Source organism: Eubalaena glacialis, chromosome 6, assembly GCF_028564815.1.
Source record: "Eubalaena glacialis isolate mEubGla1 chromosome 6, mEubGla1.1.hap2.+ XY, whole genome shotgun sequence".
Taxonomy (NCBI): Eukaryota; Metazoa; Chordata; class Mammalia; order Artiodactyla; family Balaenidae; genus Eubalaena; species Eubalaena glacialis.
Window position 1 is genome coordinate 63,141,215 of NC_083721.1, and position 20,230 is coordinate 63,161,444.

Below are 20,230 nucleotides of genomic sequence, written 5' to 3' on the forward strand. Positions count from 1 at the left end.
CGCCTTCTCTATATTTTAGTAGTTACCATCTTGGATAAGAATGTCAGTCCTATGTCAGGATCTGCCACAAATACTTTTACCCACCACCAAGCCCAATGTGTCCTTCTATTTCATGTCTAAACTGCAAAATCATAAAAGAAGTCTGGTGCTAAGCTTTTAAAACAAACAACAGAATTCCCTAGAAGAGATTAAGATTACTGCTCATCAAGGAGATCATTACCTTCAAAGATGAGATTCATTGCAAAGAGCCTTCAATTAATAAAATCTATTCAGATAAATTTCGTATTTATTTATTTATTTTTCTTTCTTCCTTCCTGCCCTCTTTCCTTCCATCCTCCCTCTTTTTTCCTTTTTCTTCCTCCCTCCCTTCCTTCCTGCCTCCTTTTCATCCTTCCTTTTCTGATTTACAGTTATGAAGTTTCCTGTTTCACATCACATAACAGCTATTTTCCAGGTTCTAAGACTTGGTGAGGTACCATATTTGGCTCTGCTGAAATACATTCAATTATGACCTCAATAACAATCCTCTGTCCTTTCACTAACTGAGCCATTTCCAATGCCTCCTATCTAAGTGAAAGCAATGGTTGGTTTCCTGACAAAGATATCTACACACAGAGAGCCAGATCTCTCTGTAAGGCTTTTCCTAAGAAAATCCTTCTTGTGTGGTGGTGATGCCAAGCTTTGTGGTATGTATATAAGTTTTGGCTAAATGATTACAAGTTTCTCAGCTCTTCTGGTCAAGAACTCACATTTCAGTGTTAATGGCAAGATGACTCTTGTAGATGTAAACTTAAACACTATATGCCCCACCGTATCTTTTTCAGGAGACTAGAAGCCAAGAGTGAGCAGGAAAGATGGAATATAATGCCGTTCCTAGTGGCCAGGCCTAAGATAATGATGGAATACTATGAACAGTGGTGCTGCAAACACCATCAGTGGATGAGAAGGGAGATGATGTGGGCCGCCAAATAAAGTATTAGCCTAAAACACCAGGACAGAGAGCTGCAAAGGAGCACAAGGGGGGGGGGGGTTCCTTTTTCTTATGGCTAGTGCTTTGTATTGGGGCTGTGATAGTAATTCTACCATATGAGTAGGGACCTGGGCATCTGTACTTCTCCTGCCTTGCTCACGCTCACTGTATTTTATCTGAAATAGGGAAAATCTCTGCTCAGGGAAATCCATGGGGCAAATGCAGTGTTATTTGAAGATTGGAGAGGGGGCAAACCAGGGCTGCTTAGGATCTCCACGTGGCTCATCATCCTTTCATTAGGACTTAACACTTGGAGACCTTCCTGCTTCTGGGAATTTGCTCCACACACACATGCTACTCATTCCTGCCGCAGAGCAGGACCAAGTCTGCAAAAAGCCAGGAGATACATGAATCCCTCAGACGCGGGAAACAAGAGTGAAGTCGGTAAACCTTCTCTCTTAGGTCACCTCATCCGCATCACTGATTCTTTCTGCTGTTGGCTCACCCCATCAATAGTAGGCACTTTCACTGACAGTGATAATCTGAGTGACTCTGGACTGGGTTCTGACGACTGCACTGGGAGGAAGATGAGGTTCTGCCTGGAGGCGGGGCCCAGCTTGGGCTGATACACACAGGTCCTGTGACAGCCGTGGATGGGGGAGCGGCTCTGCCCCTGGCCTCCTTCCCACCACGGCCCCAGCCCCTTGTCACAGCCACATCTCAAGATTACGATGAGGGACAGCATCTACTGCACAATGAGTCTATGTACACATGGACCATTCCCTCGGCATGCTTTAGAGAGAGGCACACACGCTCACACACACGTACTCCCACGTCGAGAGCGAGAGACAGCACGCGCACTCAGTGGAGAGAATTAAAATGGCACTTCCTAGCATCTGCGGCGTGACTAGTGCTGGGGGGGGGGTGCGGGGGGGAGTGAAGGGAAGCGGCGGGGGGAGGATAAAGGGGGCATATCCCGGACAGATGTGGGAGAGATAGAACACACTGGAGGGAAAGGAGATGGTCTTAAAAGTTGGAGAGAGAGTGGAGGCTGGAAAGCCAGGTAAGGCTCAGGGCAGGACTCCATTGATAGTCTGAATGGCTATGAGTCAGCTCAAATAAAAATCAGAATAAAATGATGATGGAAATATAAACACCAAAGGCAAGACCTGCAAGACTGTATTTTTTTCTTTCCCCACAAATGAAAAAAGATGAAGGAAGGATAAAGTGTGTGTGTGCGTGTGTGTGTGTGTGTGTGTGCGCGCGTGTGTGTGTGTGTGTGTGTGTGTGGTGGTGGAGGGTTAATATCCATCTGGTACTTCTTCACTTGTCTTATTTTTACAACATTGGATCTCTTTACCATGATGGAGTCTTTACACAGTATACATTTGCTTAGATATACACATTTCTTGGTAGAAATTTTCCCACCCTGAATTATACGTCAATTTTTATTGATGGACTTTAAAATTGTTTTAAATGTTGTATTTTCTTCTTCGTTTTCTTATTTTCCCTTTCATTTATAAACACACAAAGTTGTGAAATAAACGGTCTCCCCCCATCTCGCTCTCTCTCTCTCTCTCTCTCGCTCTGTATCCTGTGTGACGCATTTTTGTGTGTTTTATTTTTTTTTAATTATTTTTAAACTTTTATTCTGTTAACATTTGCTGAGAAGGCAGAGCAGAGATGCTGCCAGCAGCCACAGTGGTACGGCCAGACTGATGGATCCGTTTATTCCTCTCACCGACCCAGGTCCTGCAGTGCAAAAGAGAGAGAGAAAAGAGAATAGTTACATCTGGCCCACTCTATGTCACAGCTCACAGCTGACTGTGTCAGAGGTAAGACTGGGCCATGTACCAGCATCTCAAAGTCAGGGCACTTATATGCAGCCCAAGAAGGGCTCAGGATCTTTTCTAAATCCTTCTCCTTGAGCTGTAAGTATTTTAAGGGGTATCTTGTGTGATGGAGGAGTGGTCTCCTCTTTGCCCAACTTCATCCTGCACGCCCTGCTCTGCACAGCACTGCGATGCCAGCACTCATTAAGATTCCAAGCACTGGTGAGGGTCCTTCAGCAGCCAGACATGGGATCCTCCAGCTGATTCATCACAGCATCTCCATCAATAAACATGGAACCAATCTGTGACTTTCTCCTTTCTCGGGGGGAAGCAGTCATTATTTATTTGTTAATGGGGAGGGGAATTGTTTCAAAGTAACATTTATGGCTGGGTGGCACCTTAGCTGCAAGGCAGAAAATAAGTCAACTCATTGTGGAATCTTAAGCAGCAGCAGGGGATCCTCTGGTTCAAAGTCTTCATTTGACACTTTAAAAATAAAAACTAAAGACAATAACAACAAAAACAAAAAAGCCTAGCAAGGCAGGTCCAAACCAGAAGCAGAACTGAAGCTTGAACTTGCCCAGAATTCATCCTGGAGGGGCTGTCTGTGGGTTTCCCAGTGCCACCTGAGTTTTCCCAATGTGGACAAGATTTGGAGGATGTGGGTGCAGGAATGGAGAGGAAAGTGGGGAAGGGATTTGTGTGCTGACACAAAGAGAATTGAGGCAGTAAATGTAGGTCTGAAGAGCTTGTCTCCTATGCTTTGCCTGTTGCATTTTCTCCTTTTATATAGTTCTGTTCATTTAGATTCATTACAAGAGAAAAATAGTAGTATTTTCCACACCAAAGACTTTTGAATTTAAGACTGTATGCTTACCAGAGGTAAACCCATGCACATATGGTCACCTTATCTTTGATAAAGGAGGCAAGAATATACAATGGAGAAAAGACATCCTCTTCAATAAGTGGTGCAGGGAAAACTACACGTAAAAGAAAGAAATTAGAAAACTCCCTAACACCATACACAAAAATAAACTCAAAATGGATTAAAGACCTAAATGTAAGGCCAGACACTATAAAACTCTTAGAGGAAAACACAGGCAGAACACTCTATGACATAAATCACAGCAAGATCCTTTTTGACCCACCTCCTAGAGAAATGGAAATAAAAACAAAAATAAACAAATGGAACCTAATGAAACTTAAAAGCTTTTGCACAGCAAAGGAAACCATAAACAAGACAAAAAGATAACCCTCAGAATGGGAGAAAATATTTGCAAACAAAGCAACTGACAAAGGATTAATCTCCAAATTATACAAGCAGCTTATGCAGCTCAATATCAAAAAAACAAACAACCCAATCCAAAAGTGGGCAGAAGACTTACATAGACATTTCTCCAAAGAAGATATACAGATTGCCAACAAACACATGAAAGAATGCTCAACATCATTAATCATTAGAGAAATGCAAATCAAAACTACAATGAGATATCATCTCACACCTGTCAGAATGGCCATTATCAAAAACGCTACAAACAATAAATGCTGGAGAGGGTGTGGAGAAAAGGGAATCCTCTTGCACTGTTGGTGGGAATGTAAATTGATACAGCCACTATGGAGAACAGTATGGAGGTTCCTTAAAAAACTAAAAATAGAACTACCATACAACCCAGCAATCCCGCTACTAGGCATATACCCTGAGAAAACCATAATTCAAAAAGATACATGTACTACAATGTTCATTGCAGCTCTATTTACAATAGCCAAGACATGGAAGCAACCTAAGTGTCCATTGACAGAGGAACGGATAAAGAAGATGTGGCACATATATATAATGGAATATTACTCAGCCATAAAAAGAAATGAAATTGAGTTATTTGTAGTGAGGTGGACAGACCTAGCGACTGTCATACAGAGTAAGTCAGAAAGAGAAAAACAAATACCATATGCTAACACATATATATGGAATCTAAAAAAAAAAAAAGGTTCTGAAGAACCTAGGGGCAGGACAGGAATAAAGACACAGATGTAGAGAATGGACTTGCGGACATGGGGAGGGGGAAGGGTAAGCTGGGATGAAATGAGAGAGTGGCATGGACATATATACATTACCAGATGTAAAATGGATGGCTAGTGGGAAGCAGCTGCATAGCACAGGGAGATCAGCTTGATGCTTCATGACCACCTAGAGGGGTGGGTTAGGGAGGGTGGGAGGGAGATGCAAGAGGGAAGAGATATGGGGATATATGTACATGTATAGCTGATTCACTTTGTTATACAGCAGAAACTAACACACCATTGTAAAGCAATTATACTCCAATAAAGATGTTAAAAAAAATTAAAATAAATTTTAAAAAAGATTGTATGCTTAGACAATGACATTCAAAAGAGAAATTGGTGTCACTGTAATTATGGGTCACTTGGAAGTTTTGATGGCACATACGGAGATCAATACGTGTGAACGAGTGTGTGTGTGTGTGTTTAAACCTGTGATGGTTTGCAAATGCAATGGAAGCATTCTCTGGTATGTAAACGTTTCCAAAATTGTCTACAAACATACCAGATCAGATGTAAAATAACATGGAAAATGTTGAACTCAAAAATGTTTTCCTATCTATGTTTTATGTAAATAATAATAGGAACAACAACAACCAAATACAACCAAGGAACAATTATGTAGCACTTCCTACAAGTACTGTTATAAGTGCTTTACAAATACAAGCACACAAGCATGTTATGAGGCGGGTACTCTAGTGAACCCTGTTTTACAGTGAGATAAAGGAGGCACAGAGAGGTTAAATCCATCGCACGAGTTTACACGGCTAGTAAGCAGAGGAGCTGGGGGCTCCCCAGGCGGCTGGCTCCAGAGACTTTCCCTGTCACCACTGCACAGTGAGGTTACACAGTGAAGGGGTGCTGGTGAGTCTCTTGTCAAACATTCTGCAAATAAAATCTGGGTTTGTTTAAAACAGTAGCCCAGAACAAACAAAACAACAGGAAGGCATCCATTATCTTTGAAAAAATGATTTTCATTAGAAGATTTTTTTACTAGAATGCCTTCTTGAGAATATTAAAAATATCCCCTAATATAAAAATACGAATATATACAAAGTTTGAACAGCATAGTTACAGGATAAAATGAGTGTTATTATATGTTGAGCTATGGAAACACAGAATAAACAATGTAAATATTCAATCACTTGTTTAATTTTTCTGAATGGCTGTAGGATCATATTAATAAAAGGCACTGTAGCTACCTTCAGGTTCATGCTTTTCATGAGGAATTAAGGTTCAGGAAGATTTTACATCCTGCACAAAGCACCTGATTAGTAATTGTTGACCAGGCCCTAGTGTTCTGAGTCTTAGCTCAATGTTCCCCCTAATTCACCTCCCCCCCCCAACACCATTCTTTCTTGCCTTTTGGGACCTTTCAGCTCCTTTAACGGTATCTCCCCAGGGCTTCTGGCCTGATGGCAATGTGTTTCCCTATCATTTTAATTCCTCTTTAGACTTTAGATGTCATGAGCTCTGTAGCACATTTGTTTGGATTAGTGTGTCAGTGATGCTTCCAAAACAAAGTCTACACACAAATTGAGGCCATACAGGGTTAAGCAAGAATGATTTTTGTTTTGCCCTAGGGATAGTATGAAAACAGAAAGTTTTCAGAAAGACTCAATTCTGCCTATTTTCTTAATCTCATTTTTAGTGCTGGGACAGGCTAGATTATCTTTCAGACATCTCGGAGTTGAGTGGTACCTGGGGGAGTCTAAAAAGTCTAGTGTTACCATTTTATTTGAAGGGTAGTAAATATTTGAAAAACAAAAATGCCATCATTGAAAAATATGATATATGCATATATGAACCTAGATAAACATTTCATATATAACGTTCTTGCTAATGTATGTACACACATATATATGCAGATACCAAGAGAAGTATATTTGTTACATGCATACTCATATATACACATATGATATACACACGTTATAGGTCTTTTAATACACATAATTGAGAATTCATTGTTACTTTCACATGCTATTCTATGTTATACATAGGGAATCCCAGTACAACTGTGCTAATAATCTTTAATTTTATCTCTAATAAAATTATTATTACATATTTGAAATGTATTTTGTGGATCTGTTAAAGATATTTTCATCTCTATCAATTACTATTTATTAAGTGCTCTCATATAGCTATTTGATGTGCTTATATGATTTCCTCTTTTCATAATTGGTTTTGAGAAAAAATAAATAGGCTTGAAAAAGTACAAGGGTGAACGGGTGATCGTTGTGGAATCAACACAAATGTGTATGCAATTACAGACATGTATATGGCTGCATAGGAGACTACTTCAGTTAATGGCTATTTCAGGGAAGAATAATCAGCAAAATCATTAATTATGTTTTAGTTCATAGTTATGAAATTTCTGCTTATTTGTGGAAATGCAAATAATAAATCTTATTTCCCATGCCAGATGGCCACACTCAGCAAGTGCTTTTATATACTGACAGATATAATGAAAGCAAGAGTTTGCAGACATAAATTAGCCTTAAGAATAGATGCGCAAATAGAACCACAATTCAAAAATTGCTACATGTTTTTCATATAACGGACAAAAATCATATCTTGGTATTTAGCCACATCCTATATGTGTATATGTGTTTATCTAGTAAACATTCAATAAGCGGTAGCATTATCATTATTGTTATTAACTCTAGAAGTCTGGGTTACAGAAAGGCATGAAATACCTGAATCAAAGGCATTGGTTTGTGAACTGGGTCAAGGCTTTTAATGTTTGACCTGAAGGTGTGAAATTTAGCTGCCGCAGGATTGGGAATCTTGAGTCAACACACCAGGTCAAGGTTCTCAGCCCCAGGACAGGATGATAGGTGAGACTATGTATCAGGGTCGAGGCCTGGCCACACTTTGCCATGACAATGCTTATCAAAGGGAATTTGTGATTAAGGGCAAGATTGATAAAACATCCTGAAATTTCAGGATCTGAGAATTTGGGGGCAAGTCTTTACCCTACAAATCTGATGCAGGATGCTAAGCCAACTGATTTGTCTTTCAGTAAAATCTCAATGAAAGGACAAGGTGATTTTTCAGCACCTGCTTTAGAGAGCGTGTGCTTGGAGACACTTTGTGATTCAATGTGGCCAACATTTCTGTTGCTTCTCCTGAATACTTTGAGCTCTTTTCCAGGATTTGGGACCAGATTTATTCAAAATAATCATTAATCACACCCTCAGTGATCACCGGGCATTCCTTCCAGCCACTAAGTTATCCAGGTCATTTATAATTTTATTCCTGTACATAGTTCAGCCATACAAGAAAAGAAGAAGGGCCAGATGAGTTTAAGTTTGAATTCTTCTTAGAATTACTAAGGATTGACTGAGTGACTAAAAATAAAACAAAAATATAAACGATATACAAAACAATTGTTAAGCAAAGGAGAAAAATAATCTCCTCAATGTCTCAGTATCTAGATGCCCAGACTGACTCCCCCTCAGTGTCCTGGGAGCCATGTTTAAAGGGAAAAAGACTGACTTTGGCGCCACCTGCTTTCCACCTTCCGCCAGTACAGCTTTCTCTGCGTGAACGAATCCACTGAGGATGACAGCCTATAATTTCCAGGCTGGAGCAGATTGGAAGAGGGGATATATTGATATTTTCTTTGACCCGTGTGTCTTAGAATTAAATTTGGGTTCCTTCTCCATAATTCTTTATGCATTAGCTCCTCTTTCTATAAAGTGAGTCTTGGGTAAGACTGAAGTATTCTCACAGTGAAGTTGGATTATCATATTTTTTCCATCAAAACAGCATCAAATATTTTGACTTGCAAAATTTTGAAATTTTAGGCCATTACTTAGAATTTCTTTGAATGACATGAGGAATTTTTCTCCTTGGTCTTTGAAAAAAAAAAATCCTATGCCCTATTTTCCCCTCCACACCAAAGCTCTGTGGTATCACTATGTTCTACTAACACCAGCTACTTAAGATTCAAATGTAATTGATAATCATGGCATTGGAGAGGGAAGAAGGGCTGAAGAGAATGGCAGTTTATACTTCTTGCCCCAAATAATCTTGGTCCAATGTACATATTTTTGGTCACCTCTTCCCTACTGCATTCTGTGAGGACTTGCTAGCACTGGTCATAAACAAGGTGCTGGCCCTTTCCTGGGTGTAACCAACAAAGTGTCCACAATCTCTGAGGCTCTTCACTGGTAGGCTCTAAGTACCACAAGAATAGGTTCTCACTATTGAGAATGATCTTGGTAGTCTCATCCCCTTTGAAACTCAGAGAAGAAGACATCTTCATAGGAGACAATTACCAATCCAAGTGGGTGGCCATGAAGATTTATGGAGGGTGGTGTCTGCCAAACAGATTTTTCCATGACTCTGGTCTGGGGACAGACACTGTTAGGGATTTCTGTTGGCTTTGTGAAGATGACACCTCAGAATTGGCAAATTGTTGGAATCCTAGGGTCCATATCCTGAAGCTTTGAACTGATTGCACTGTCTTTGTAAGGGAAAGTATATAACTTATATGCCACATGGCTGACGAAGTTATGTGGGGCAGTTGGAGGGCACAAAATCCCGGGATATCCCAGCAGCCCGGGTATAGTGTAGCAGGGTGAGGGTATATGAAGACCTGGGAGCACGCTTAGGCAGGAGGGGATATTAAATGCTCAAGTGCTTCATTTTAGGAGACCCTGCTCTATCTCCTTTAGCAATATATCTACTTGAACAGCCAACAAGGGATGGTAAGGTAGACTCTCTGTCTCTTCTGAAAGCCCTGTCATTGGGCAGTGAACATTTCCCAAAGTGCAGCTCTGCAAGAATTAACCATGGGCACTTAAGGAAAGTGGGAGGGGGAATAACTTGCTCAGTTCCAGAGATTTAAAAATGAATAGCTGTCAAAAGCAATATTGGGGTCATGGGTTGGATCAGGGGTTATTTTTTGCAAATGAGAAAGTTCACAATTTGGGAAAAATAGTAGCAAATGTGTTATGGAAATTATTATCATAGATTATTGAAATGAAATAAAGTGTATAAGGCCCCAATGTATGGCTGTAGAATCTTAATTTTAACATACAGAAGGTAATCAGAAATAAGAACCATACCTTTTTGCTTGAAGTGCACGGTGGTGCCAATTTCTAAAAAGGAAACATTTAGCAAAACAAAAACAGGTAAAAAGTTCTGTATCAATTGAGAATAAGCACAAAGGTAGTCTGGTACTCTCCACTGAAAGGAACATGAGAGGAAGGGTGGGAAGAACACTCTCAGAGGAACATATATGGGTAGAGATGGAAAGGCACACGGAAAGAGATTGTTTTGTTGGAACAAATGTTGTGCAGTGGGAGGTGGCAAAAACAATTTGCAACTACGAATACTTGATGTAACATGTGATGTGTGCAGACAAGTACAAGAACTCTGAGTATGGCAGGTAAAAGTACACTTGACTGCAATTTAGGGGAATGATAGGATGTGTCTGGCCCCCGACCCCATTCTACCATTTTGCTCCTGGTTTGCTTTACTCAAGCCAATTGCCTTTCTTCCTTTTCTTCTAATACACTAAATCCATTCCAACTTTCAAACCTTGGCACTTGCTGTTTCATCTACTTGAAGTGTTCCTCCCCAGACCTCTCTCTGCCTGGCCTACTCAGTCACTTCATTCAGATTTCTGCTGAAATGTCACCAACTCTGGAAGGATTTCTCTCATCACCTTCTCAAAAATGGTATCCTCTGTTACTTCCTATTATTATTCCTGATTTACTAATATTAAGAGCACCGATCACTACTTGGCATCATGTCATACACTTACTTATTTGCTTGTTCAGAGTTTATCTCCTCTGTTAGAACATATGCACCATGAAGGCAGCAACAGTGCATGTCTTGTCAACCATTGTATCCCTGGGGCCTAGATAAGAGCCCGGCATGCAGCAGGTATTCAATAAATATTTGTTGAGTGTATAAATAAATCTCAGGGTTGGAAGAGCTTCTATAGGTCAAATACTTGCATTCCCTTTTAAGTATCCTTATCAATTAAACCACAGTACTTAGATCTTTAGGAGTAAATATGGAAAATTTCCATAGGATACTTTGAATCTCAGGACCAGCTGAATGACTGCTCAGATATAGGAGCCCAAACCATGGCTGTTGGATAGGGATTTTCTTCTCTTTGAAGAACAGGATGTAGCCCTGCATCCCTGAATGGCATGCTTTCACTAAGTGACTTGGACTCTCAAGCCAAAGAGAAGCTTTTGATTTGGACATCCAGTCTCCTCATTGCCCTGCTTGAAACTTGTTTATGCTTTCTTATGGCTTCCAGGATAAAGGCTCACATCCCTAGCATGGCATCCATGGCTCTGCCCTTTCACCTCTCCAGCCTCATCAATGTTTATCATCTCTGCATTCCAGCCCACAAGCCGTCTTGATGCTCCATGGTACCATGTTTTCTCTGCTGTGGGGCCTATGGCCTAATGATACCTCTACTAGGAATCCCACTCGTCATTCAAAATTCAGTTGCAAATTCCACAGAGATGTCTTCCTTTGACTCCTTGGTAAAGTTATGTCCCTTTGTTATAAGCTCTGTTCTCCTTCATAACGCTCATCTCTGTTTTAATTTCAAACGCATTTGTCTGAGGTTTTGATTAATGCTTATCTTCACTAGGGAACTGTGAGTTCCATGGAAGCAGAGGCTGAGTCTTTTGCTGTTCCCTGTTTAGCACAGCAAATGCATGACGGCACTCTGAGTGCAAAACGGGCCAAAACAGAACGGGCAGAATCACTGAAGTATGAGAAAAATAAAGGTATGCCAGGCATCCTCCTAACAGAGGACCTGAGACTCTGTTAAGACAACAGAGAATCTGAGTAGCTAAACTCTTTATTCTCTGATTTAGCACAAAGGGGTCAGATCTTCAGAATCAGGTCTGCAAAGTTTCTGAGGTTTAGAGCAATCTACTAAGCCTCTCCCTCCCCGATTTTCCATTTGCCTGTCCGAAGGAGACCACGAGGAGAAGCTCTCAAACAGCACGGTGTTTGCTAGCATTCTTATGATGCCATTAAGAAGGGCACAATTATCCTAGTGTCTGAAGTCTTGAAAATGTTTGGCTACAATTCAGCGTTAGCAAAACTAGTATCAGCTGGACTGTGTCTGCATCTAAGGACAGTTTCCCTAAACTGGTCAGATGTGGAGCGGGGGCTGGTGGGAAGCCCAGTGTGAATGTTCTTTTACACCATGATTACCGGTGCACTTCCGAAGACACTCAAGGCCATCAGCACCTGCCCTTCTATCCTTGAAGAGTTAGTCCATTACTTGTAGCAGGATGGAAGTCCACTCAGAAGCTTGGAGCAATATTTCTGCTCCTCTCCTAGCAGAAGCCAGCAACTGATGTCTCTCTCACCTTAGAAGTGAAGCAAGATTCTATCAAGATATAAAACACCCGTCTCCACCTGTTGACCACACTGATCATCGGACCACTAACGTTTCAATTGTATATTAAACACGCTGACACCTGTTTTCTTTCATAATACCTGATCTCACCACTTTTCTTTGAAATCAGCATATCACCTTAAAATTTGTGGAAAAGGCACTGTAGAGAATTGCTTATCATGATATGAGGAAACTGAGGCCCAGAGAGGCTAATCACTTCTCCAAGGTCACACAAACAGCAAGAGGCAGAGCTGAGACCGAAGTTCAGGGCTCCCAGTTCTCCAGACAGAACTCTGAACATTATTCACAACACCCCTCCAGAATTTTTATGACAGCAAAGCTGAGTAAGCATAGCCTATATAACTCTAGGGTTATCACTGGGACATTTAAATGATTCAGTATCGACTGGGGAAAGTGTGGCTCTGCTCTGTGCAAAGTACAACTTCTTTCTTTGGTCAAGCCTTTTGGTTTATCATTCTTTAGAATTTAGAAGGACCTCTCAAGGTCACAAAGTGATGCTCTTCACCCAAAGGGGCTTAGATCCGTGATGCAATCATCTTCATGTAAAGAACACTTGGTTTTCCCTGCTCCATCCCAGGCCTCATGGAATAATTCCAAGCAATTGTTCAGGAACCTGGGCAGGCAGGGAAACCAATAGTTTTGCTTAAGTTATAAATTATCACTTCATTTCTCTTTGCCTCAGTTTCATCAACTGTAAAATAAGTTTAATCAAATGCTTCTTATAAATTTATTCTATCGGTTAAATTAATTATCATACTATGCTTAGAATGCTGCCAGACACATAGTAAATGCTCAATAAATAAGAGTTGTTGTTATCAGGTTTATGGTAAAAATCCCTTCTAGGAAAGATTGTCAGTTAAAGTTTGGCGGAAAAAGAGAACAACAGATCTTAAAAGTAAGCCATAGCAGTACAGTTTCCAAAAAAATTTCTTTTAAAAAATCTGCAACACTGTGGATGAACAAAACAAGATGCTAGCACACTGAAGTGATAGGGAAGCAGGCTGATTAGGCAGCAGTTTGGTCAGGAGAAAACTAGCAATGGGTTAACCAGTCACTGGCACAGGCTTGGGCAAAAGTTTATATGTCCTAAATGGATTTCTTAGGGAACAGACACTCCCCTACTAATCAATGAAAAAGAGTTCAACAAAAGAATTTAAAAACATTGCTCAAATACTACACTCTATGAAGAAAATGTCACAAAAATTCAGATAAAAATATACACTTGTTTAAAATATCTTTAAAAAGCAAACTAGCTTACCAGTTAAATTTTAGGAAGTCTTCCCTATTGCAATAAATGAACTAGTTTGTGAAATACTAATGATCTTAACACTTGGAATTCCATTTGTACTTAGAAAAAGGGAACAGAGTGCTTATCTTGTACAATTATTTCCTACTCATCCTCTTCTGTTGGAATAGAACATTCTCTTTTGAGGAGCAAAACCCCGGATTTTTTTGAGCCAGGCTCTTTGAAAACTTGGTTGTATGCTGCCATCTTGTGGTAATACTAAGACATGTTCCTTTGCGCCGTCTAAAGTAAATCACCTTTGTCCACGAGGTGGCAGTAGTGAGAAAAAAATTTTTTTTTTCAGAGCAGGCATGAAATGTTATTTGCAAAAAGGAGTCTTTCCTATTATAGGCAAGAAAAAAATTTTTTTTTGGTCCCTAACAACTGACAATTATTCTTTCTTTTCCAACGTGAAGGCGATCTCAGGTTCTTGAGTAAAATTGCCTTGCCAGGGATACCAATTCTGTAGGGATTCCCTGGACATACCCATTAGAATATACCTGAAACCTACCATTTTTATGCCTCTCGAAAACTTCTCTCCACACGTCGATCTTGCTTTAGCAAATACACTTAAAAAGTAAGCATGACAGTGCCAGTCTAAATAATAAAATAAAAAGATAAATCTACTGCAGAAATACAATGGACAAAATTTGGGGGGGTTCTAGTACAGAGACAGTTCTAGACTTCTGTGGAAGCATTGTTGTCATATGCTTAGATCTCAGCTCCTGATGAAGGGGTACAAGGAGGCAATTGGAAAAATAATTTAATACTAGGAAAAGAAAGTGCCTTGACAAACTTATTTATGCTAATCTGTCTTTGACGTCTAACTTTTGACTTTCAGATTTACAACCAGCCGTGTTATACAAACATGCAGCATCAGAAAGAGCTGAGTGGGCTTTTCTCATTGGCATAGACAATGTCTTCCTTGTTCACTACTGTAGCCTCAGCTCACTATTTCTCTAGCACAGAGTATGTGTTCAATAGATTTGCTGAATAAGTGTCTGAGTACATAAATGAATAAATGAATGAGTGACTGAGTGAATGAATTAATCAATCAATACCTTAAGAGCTGCCCTCCCTAAGATTCTAGGTAGGGGGAAATTTTATTCTTTGAAACCACTATGCCTTAACACAAAGGCAAAATGATTGTTGGGAATTCACAGCCATTTAAAGAACCATATGGGGTTGGGAGGTCCTTTCATTAGTCCCCAAATCCTTGGCAGGTAGAACATTTTCTGGAGGGCTAAGCTTTATTTAAGAACTCATGAAATTTAAACTTTAGAAAATAAAAACCCAAGATGTTCTTTTGTTCAAAGGCCGGAAGATTTAGTCTTTCCTCTCATCTGCCATTATGTGGTATAACTAGGTCTCTCTCTCTCTCTCTGTAATTAGAGTGAGTGTTGTGAAGGTGAGGGATGCTTCACTGGAAGCTCTAGAGTTTGCAGTTTGGTAACTCCCTTAGTACCTGAGGAAATTTCCATATCTATATTTATGAGCTGTTTTGGCATTTTGCCTTCTTTGAATTTTATCTGGGAGAGGAGGTGAGGGTACAACGAATCCATGAGAAGAATTGATTTTCAGTACTTTGACTCTTGACAACTTATCTCTAATCCTATGCTTACAAGCATTCATTCTAATTCACAGGTAGGATATGTAGAGTTTAGCGGTTTATACTGTTTGTGCAATTGTTCTAATTCCAGGATATTTACTTGAACGTAAATGGCTCACTTTTCAATACACCACAGCCATTGGAGCAAGGAGACATTCTCTGTTGCATATGGCACAACTCTTTCTATGAGGCCAATCTTCTGATATGTCCCAGGTTTTGAAAATGACATGTTAGAGGACTTAAAATAACTAATCGCACTTTTTTTTCTGGGCCAGAATTAATAAGAGTGTATGTTCAGGGGAAAGGGAGGGTCCAAATTCAACACAGATTTTATCCTCCAGTTGCCTGGGAAAAGTAAGAGAGGGACAGAGTTAAAATCATTAAGAAATGTAATGAAATAAATGTATAAGAATATTCGACGTGATGCTTCTTCTTCCCTCACTGATGCTGAAGGCCTGAAGCATAACATTTGTTAAGTGTCCTCCATGGGAATTTATGATTTTTTGTGCTCTTTTGGTTTTTTTTGTCAAGGTTTGGAAAAATAAAACCTTTTTTTATTATAGTAGCTTAAAAGGGGGACATTTTTATTAATTCAGTTTTCAAAGCCACACTCTGAAAGTTGTTAATTTCTTTCTCAGTGGTTTCTCTGCTCTACTTGGAGGCTTTAGGGATTAGCACTTCTACTTACAAGTATTATTATTATTTTCCTTTTTACACAGAAAAAAGATATGCCTGTGATTTCTATTTGGATTGTTAGAGTTTTTAATTTTCTCTTTTACTAGATTCACATTTTATAAGCCCCAATGCCTGGTATTTCTAGAGTAATGTCCTCTGAGAATGACAGTAATCATTCTGTGTCTAGTTCAGGGGAAAAGCCAAAATACAGAAATAGTTCTAAGCCTCAACATTTAAGATTATTCCTGTTTTCTTAGTTATTTCATAGGTTGATCATTATCCTGAGTACTAGGAAAATACATCAAACTGGCTGGGAAAACTAAAAGGTCTTAACATGTCATCAATATTTGAGAAGGGAAGTTGGCCTCCCCCTTAGCTAGATTTGGGTCAGAGAGGAATCCTACACTTTACTTTCAAATGCTCCTAGGGGCTTTTCCTCTTAGAGTCGACTGTGACCAGGAATGGACTTCAGATGTTTGATGCTGTTTTGGAGTGAGTCAGAGACATGAATGATTTACCAAGTTTTTTGCCACCCTAGACATACGGTGAGAGCTCCGTGGTGAATGAATGAGTAAATCCAAATCAAAACTAATGCTGACATAATTTCTCATTATATGATAAAATAATTGAGACTCATTCCTTATTCTCATCCATTAGTGAACCAACCCTCTACTAACTAAACGTTCTATACTAAAGAGAATTGGAGAAAATATTTTTACAATAAAAGGTCATTTCATTAAAAAAAGACAAATTTGTATGAATACCCCAATTTAGAGAGAGAGCGTAGGCGGACCCACATCTGAAAGGAGGACGCTTACTGGAAATCCTGGAGGTGACACAAGGGAAATCTCTTGTAAAATGAGTCAAGTTTGACTTAGGACCTGGAATAGTTGAGAGAGTGCTTGTCTCTGTGGAGAGAGCACTGGCTTGGGGGCAGGAACACAGCTCCTGACCTGCCTCTTCTGTGACCTTGAGCAAGTCACAGGAACAGGCCCAGACTCAGAGAGGGCAGAAAAAGGAGAACGGGTTAGGTGTTTTAACCTGAATATTTCATAGTATACTGACAGCTCAAGCATTCAGACGAAACATTTGTTTATATCATTATTAATGGTGCTATCTCTGGGGAGAGAGATTATATATAATCTTTATTTTCTTCTTTATAGTTTCATATATTTTCATATTCTTCCATAATGAGAATGCATAACCTTTATTATCAGAATGGAAAACTATTTATAAAAACAAATCAATGCATTTTTTTAAAAAAAAACTCTCTATATCTGGGGAAAAGAAAATAATCAATTTCTGATTCTTTAGCTTTGGGTTGACATCATTACAAAGGGAATGAATGTTTTCCTCCACTTTTTAGTTGGCTGGTATCATACAGTAAAACTAAAGAGAAGCTAAGATAGGTGAGGTCTGACTTCTATAAGGAACATCGTCTTTACAGCATGAAGTGACAATGCAATAAGAAATGTAATATATGGGTTTATGAGGTCCTTCTGACTACACGCTTGAAGTAATTGCCCTGTAGAGTGAGTAGAGATGCACGAACTAACTTTAACTGCTACGGGCTCTGCTCAGTTGTGATATGGATGGTTCCAGAGAGTGCAGACTCACTAAGCACTCCTGACATAAAGAGAGGGTTTCATTAAGTCTCTTACAGCAAAGTCAGCCTTCTCAAATCCTGCAGATTTCTTATTTAGCCTGAGAGGTTTAATTTTTAATAATCAGTGAATTAAAATATTAGAGGATGCCCAATGGGCTAAGTTTAATAAAGGAGTTTCCCTGGGCCACTCCACCTGAAAATATGCATAAGGTAGAAAAACTCCAGAAGCAAATTTGTTTGAATCAGCTATCAGTAAGGTATTAGGGCCAGACATGCACTTTCTGTCTTAAAGAAGAAACAAGTGCTTCTGCCCTTGTGCCTGGAACACGCCCATTGCACCTGTGGGTAAAATCTTGGCCTTTGCCCCTCGATGGAATTAAAGAACAGTCATTTCATTTCATAAAGAGCTATCTCCCAGCCCCGAATCTACTTATTGTTGGGGCAAAGTAGATTATATTTTCCGTGCTTAAAAATATACATTTTATGTATATTTGAAGCCTTTTGTGCCTTCATGTATTTAACTTGCTAAAAAAGGATTTAAAAAGTATAGGTTTGGGTAGGTCTCTAGAGATTTTCCTCCTGTCTGGTTTTCTTTCTCTCTACTTCCATGCTCTAAATTGTGAATTGCAGATCCGTTTTAGAATACATTTTAGATTTAAATTCTAAGGGATTCAAGATGGTCTTTAATCCATGTAATATGTGTTTTCATTTTGCAAGTTTCAAAATCAAAAACATTCAAATACCATGAAACAAGGGAACTAGCCTATGGAATTTGAATGCAGAGATAACAAGTGAATTTGTGAGATTTCCTGGGATTTTAAGGCTCTTGGAAATAAGAAGATAAGGGATTAAAAAAAGGTGGTATGCTCAGAGTTACCCTAGGGCTTGCGTCTGCGGCACTGACCGCCGCAGGGCAGAACTTGGTGAAGGCGGTTCTGGGTTCTCCTTTGGGCCCTTCGCAGTGACTGTACTACTTGGAGTGCCAGGATGCCTCAGTGATTTATCTGTCATTCCTGCTGTGTCACCGACTCCAAACATAGCATCATCGCCAGGCTCTAGAGCAGCTCCTGGAAAATGCAGATGGCTCCATACGACCTGACTGTTCCTACAACTACAATAAAAACCTACTATCAAACCTCCTTGTTGAGAGGCTGAAAGTTTTCTCTAGATGTTCTGCTAGATAATAGGCTCTCAGCATCCTCCAGAAAACTCACCTCTATAACACCACCTACCATACAGTATACACTATCCGTACATATCTGTACAATCAGGCTGACGGGTGCTCTTTCTTGTCTTAAATGTGTAACGGGGTAGAAATGCCCATCTCCTCTCTTTTAACTCCACTGGTTTATCACTTTTCTTTTTAAACAGGCCAGATGCAAACAAGGAAAAGTAAGAAACTATTAGGGAAAAATGTATTTTTTTTTCAGATTTTAAAAATTCATTAGACCATATTGTTCAGCCCTCTCTGGATTCTAGACCTCTGCGTTCCTGGGATGTTCTGCTCCTCTCTCCCTTCTCTCCTTTCTGCCTTAATTTTGAACTTCGCTTTTACCTGGAAGCCTCTCTGACCAGTCCAGGTTAGCTAAGGTGCCCCTGTTCTGTGCTCCCCATATACCACACAGGTTTCCTCAACTTAGCAAATTTTCCTGTGATTACTTACTTCATCCTCTACTGCCCCGTCTGGTCTGTAAGCTCTATTAGTGCTGAGGCCATGTCTGGCTTGCTCTCCACAGTGTTTCCCTAGATCCAGCTGAGAGCTTGGCACATAAAAAGTACTAGGATAGTACTTTTTTTTTTTTTTGAGGGAATGAATAGTGTAATCAAAATATCGTGTATTGTTAAATAAACTTCATCTGGGCCAGAAACTAGTGTGCACTGCCCATTGAGAATGAAGTTTATTTCTTGTGTTCCTCATGGTTAGAAATCAGAGGAAAAGAAAACATGGACTCTAAAAGGAACTTTACAAAGCAAAAGCAAGTGGAGAGTACATCTAAATGCAGAACAAGTGACACTATTCATTTAATGATAGAACGGGAGGGCTGATCCTTAGGGAAGACCAACCTCCAATGGATGAGAGCATGCCATCTTTTTCAGCCCTGCAACACGAAGTAAGCAGCTTTCAACAATGCACTTACCTGTGTTCAGGAACTCCAGGGAAGAAAATAGAACAAATCTCCCAAGTTACTCCCTAACTTGCGATTCAACAAAGAGAAGTGCAAGCTACTGCTTTTCCTTCTTTCTTTCCTTTCTTTCTTAGTTGCTTCTGCCCTCCAAACATTCACATGGACAATCGAGAAAGCACTTTAGAATGGCCAAGAAACTTTCCAACATAGAACATGGCTGGGGATGCTTGGTGCCGTGCGGGCTAAAGAGGATGGGATGGTACACAGAATGGGTGCTCAGCCACGGCACAGTTATCTCTTACTGCTTTTTTTTTATTTTTTGAAAGCACAGAATGCTACTGTTTCCCCAAACAATATCCTCTTAGGCAGTTAAACGTCATACTGGAACTGCAAGGTTTGGAAGGTGAGTGGTTGAGGCAGCATCTCCCTTGTGAGTATGGGGCAGATAAAGTAGAATGGACTGACAGCTGTGATTTATAGCAAAGATACTCTGTTAATGGTAATGTCTAGGTATTGAAACGTACACATGTGTTACAGAGATGCGGGAAGCGTTTTCTTTTACAATCAGCATTGTGATGAGTAAAATAGTGCAGTAAACTATGGCAGTGCTTGGCTCCCCGGGGTCCAATTAGGAAGCGTGATAAATGACTTGTAAGGTCTCTCC

General features: G+C 39.9%; 1 protein-coding gene across 2 annotated transcripts in view; it reads right to left on the minus strand.

The window, feature by feature from the left end:
* Positions 1-246: 246 nt before the first annotated feature.
* The window catches only part of LSAMP (limbic system associated membrane protein), a 631,988-nt gene continuing 612,004 nt past the window's right edge, over positions 247-20,230 (minus strand). The window contains exons 8-9 of one of the 2 annotated variants that reach the window (XM_061193122.1): positions 9,933-9,965; positions 247-2,722 (exon numbers count right to left, since the gene is read on the minus strand). In XM_061193122.1, the coding sequence (XP_061049105.1) occupies positions 2,625-2,722; positions 9,933-9,965 (131 nt within the window). In that variant the 3' untranslated portion in view covers positions 247-2,624. The remainder of the gene's footprint in view (positions 2,723-9,932; positions 9,966-20,230) is intronic. The other variant, XM_061193121.1, reaches the window with a different exon arrangement.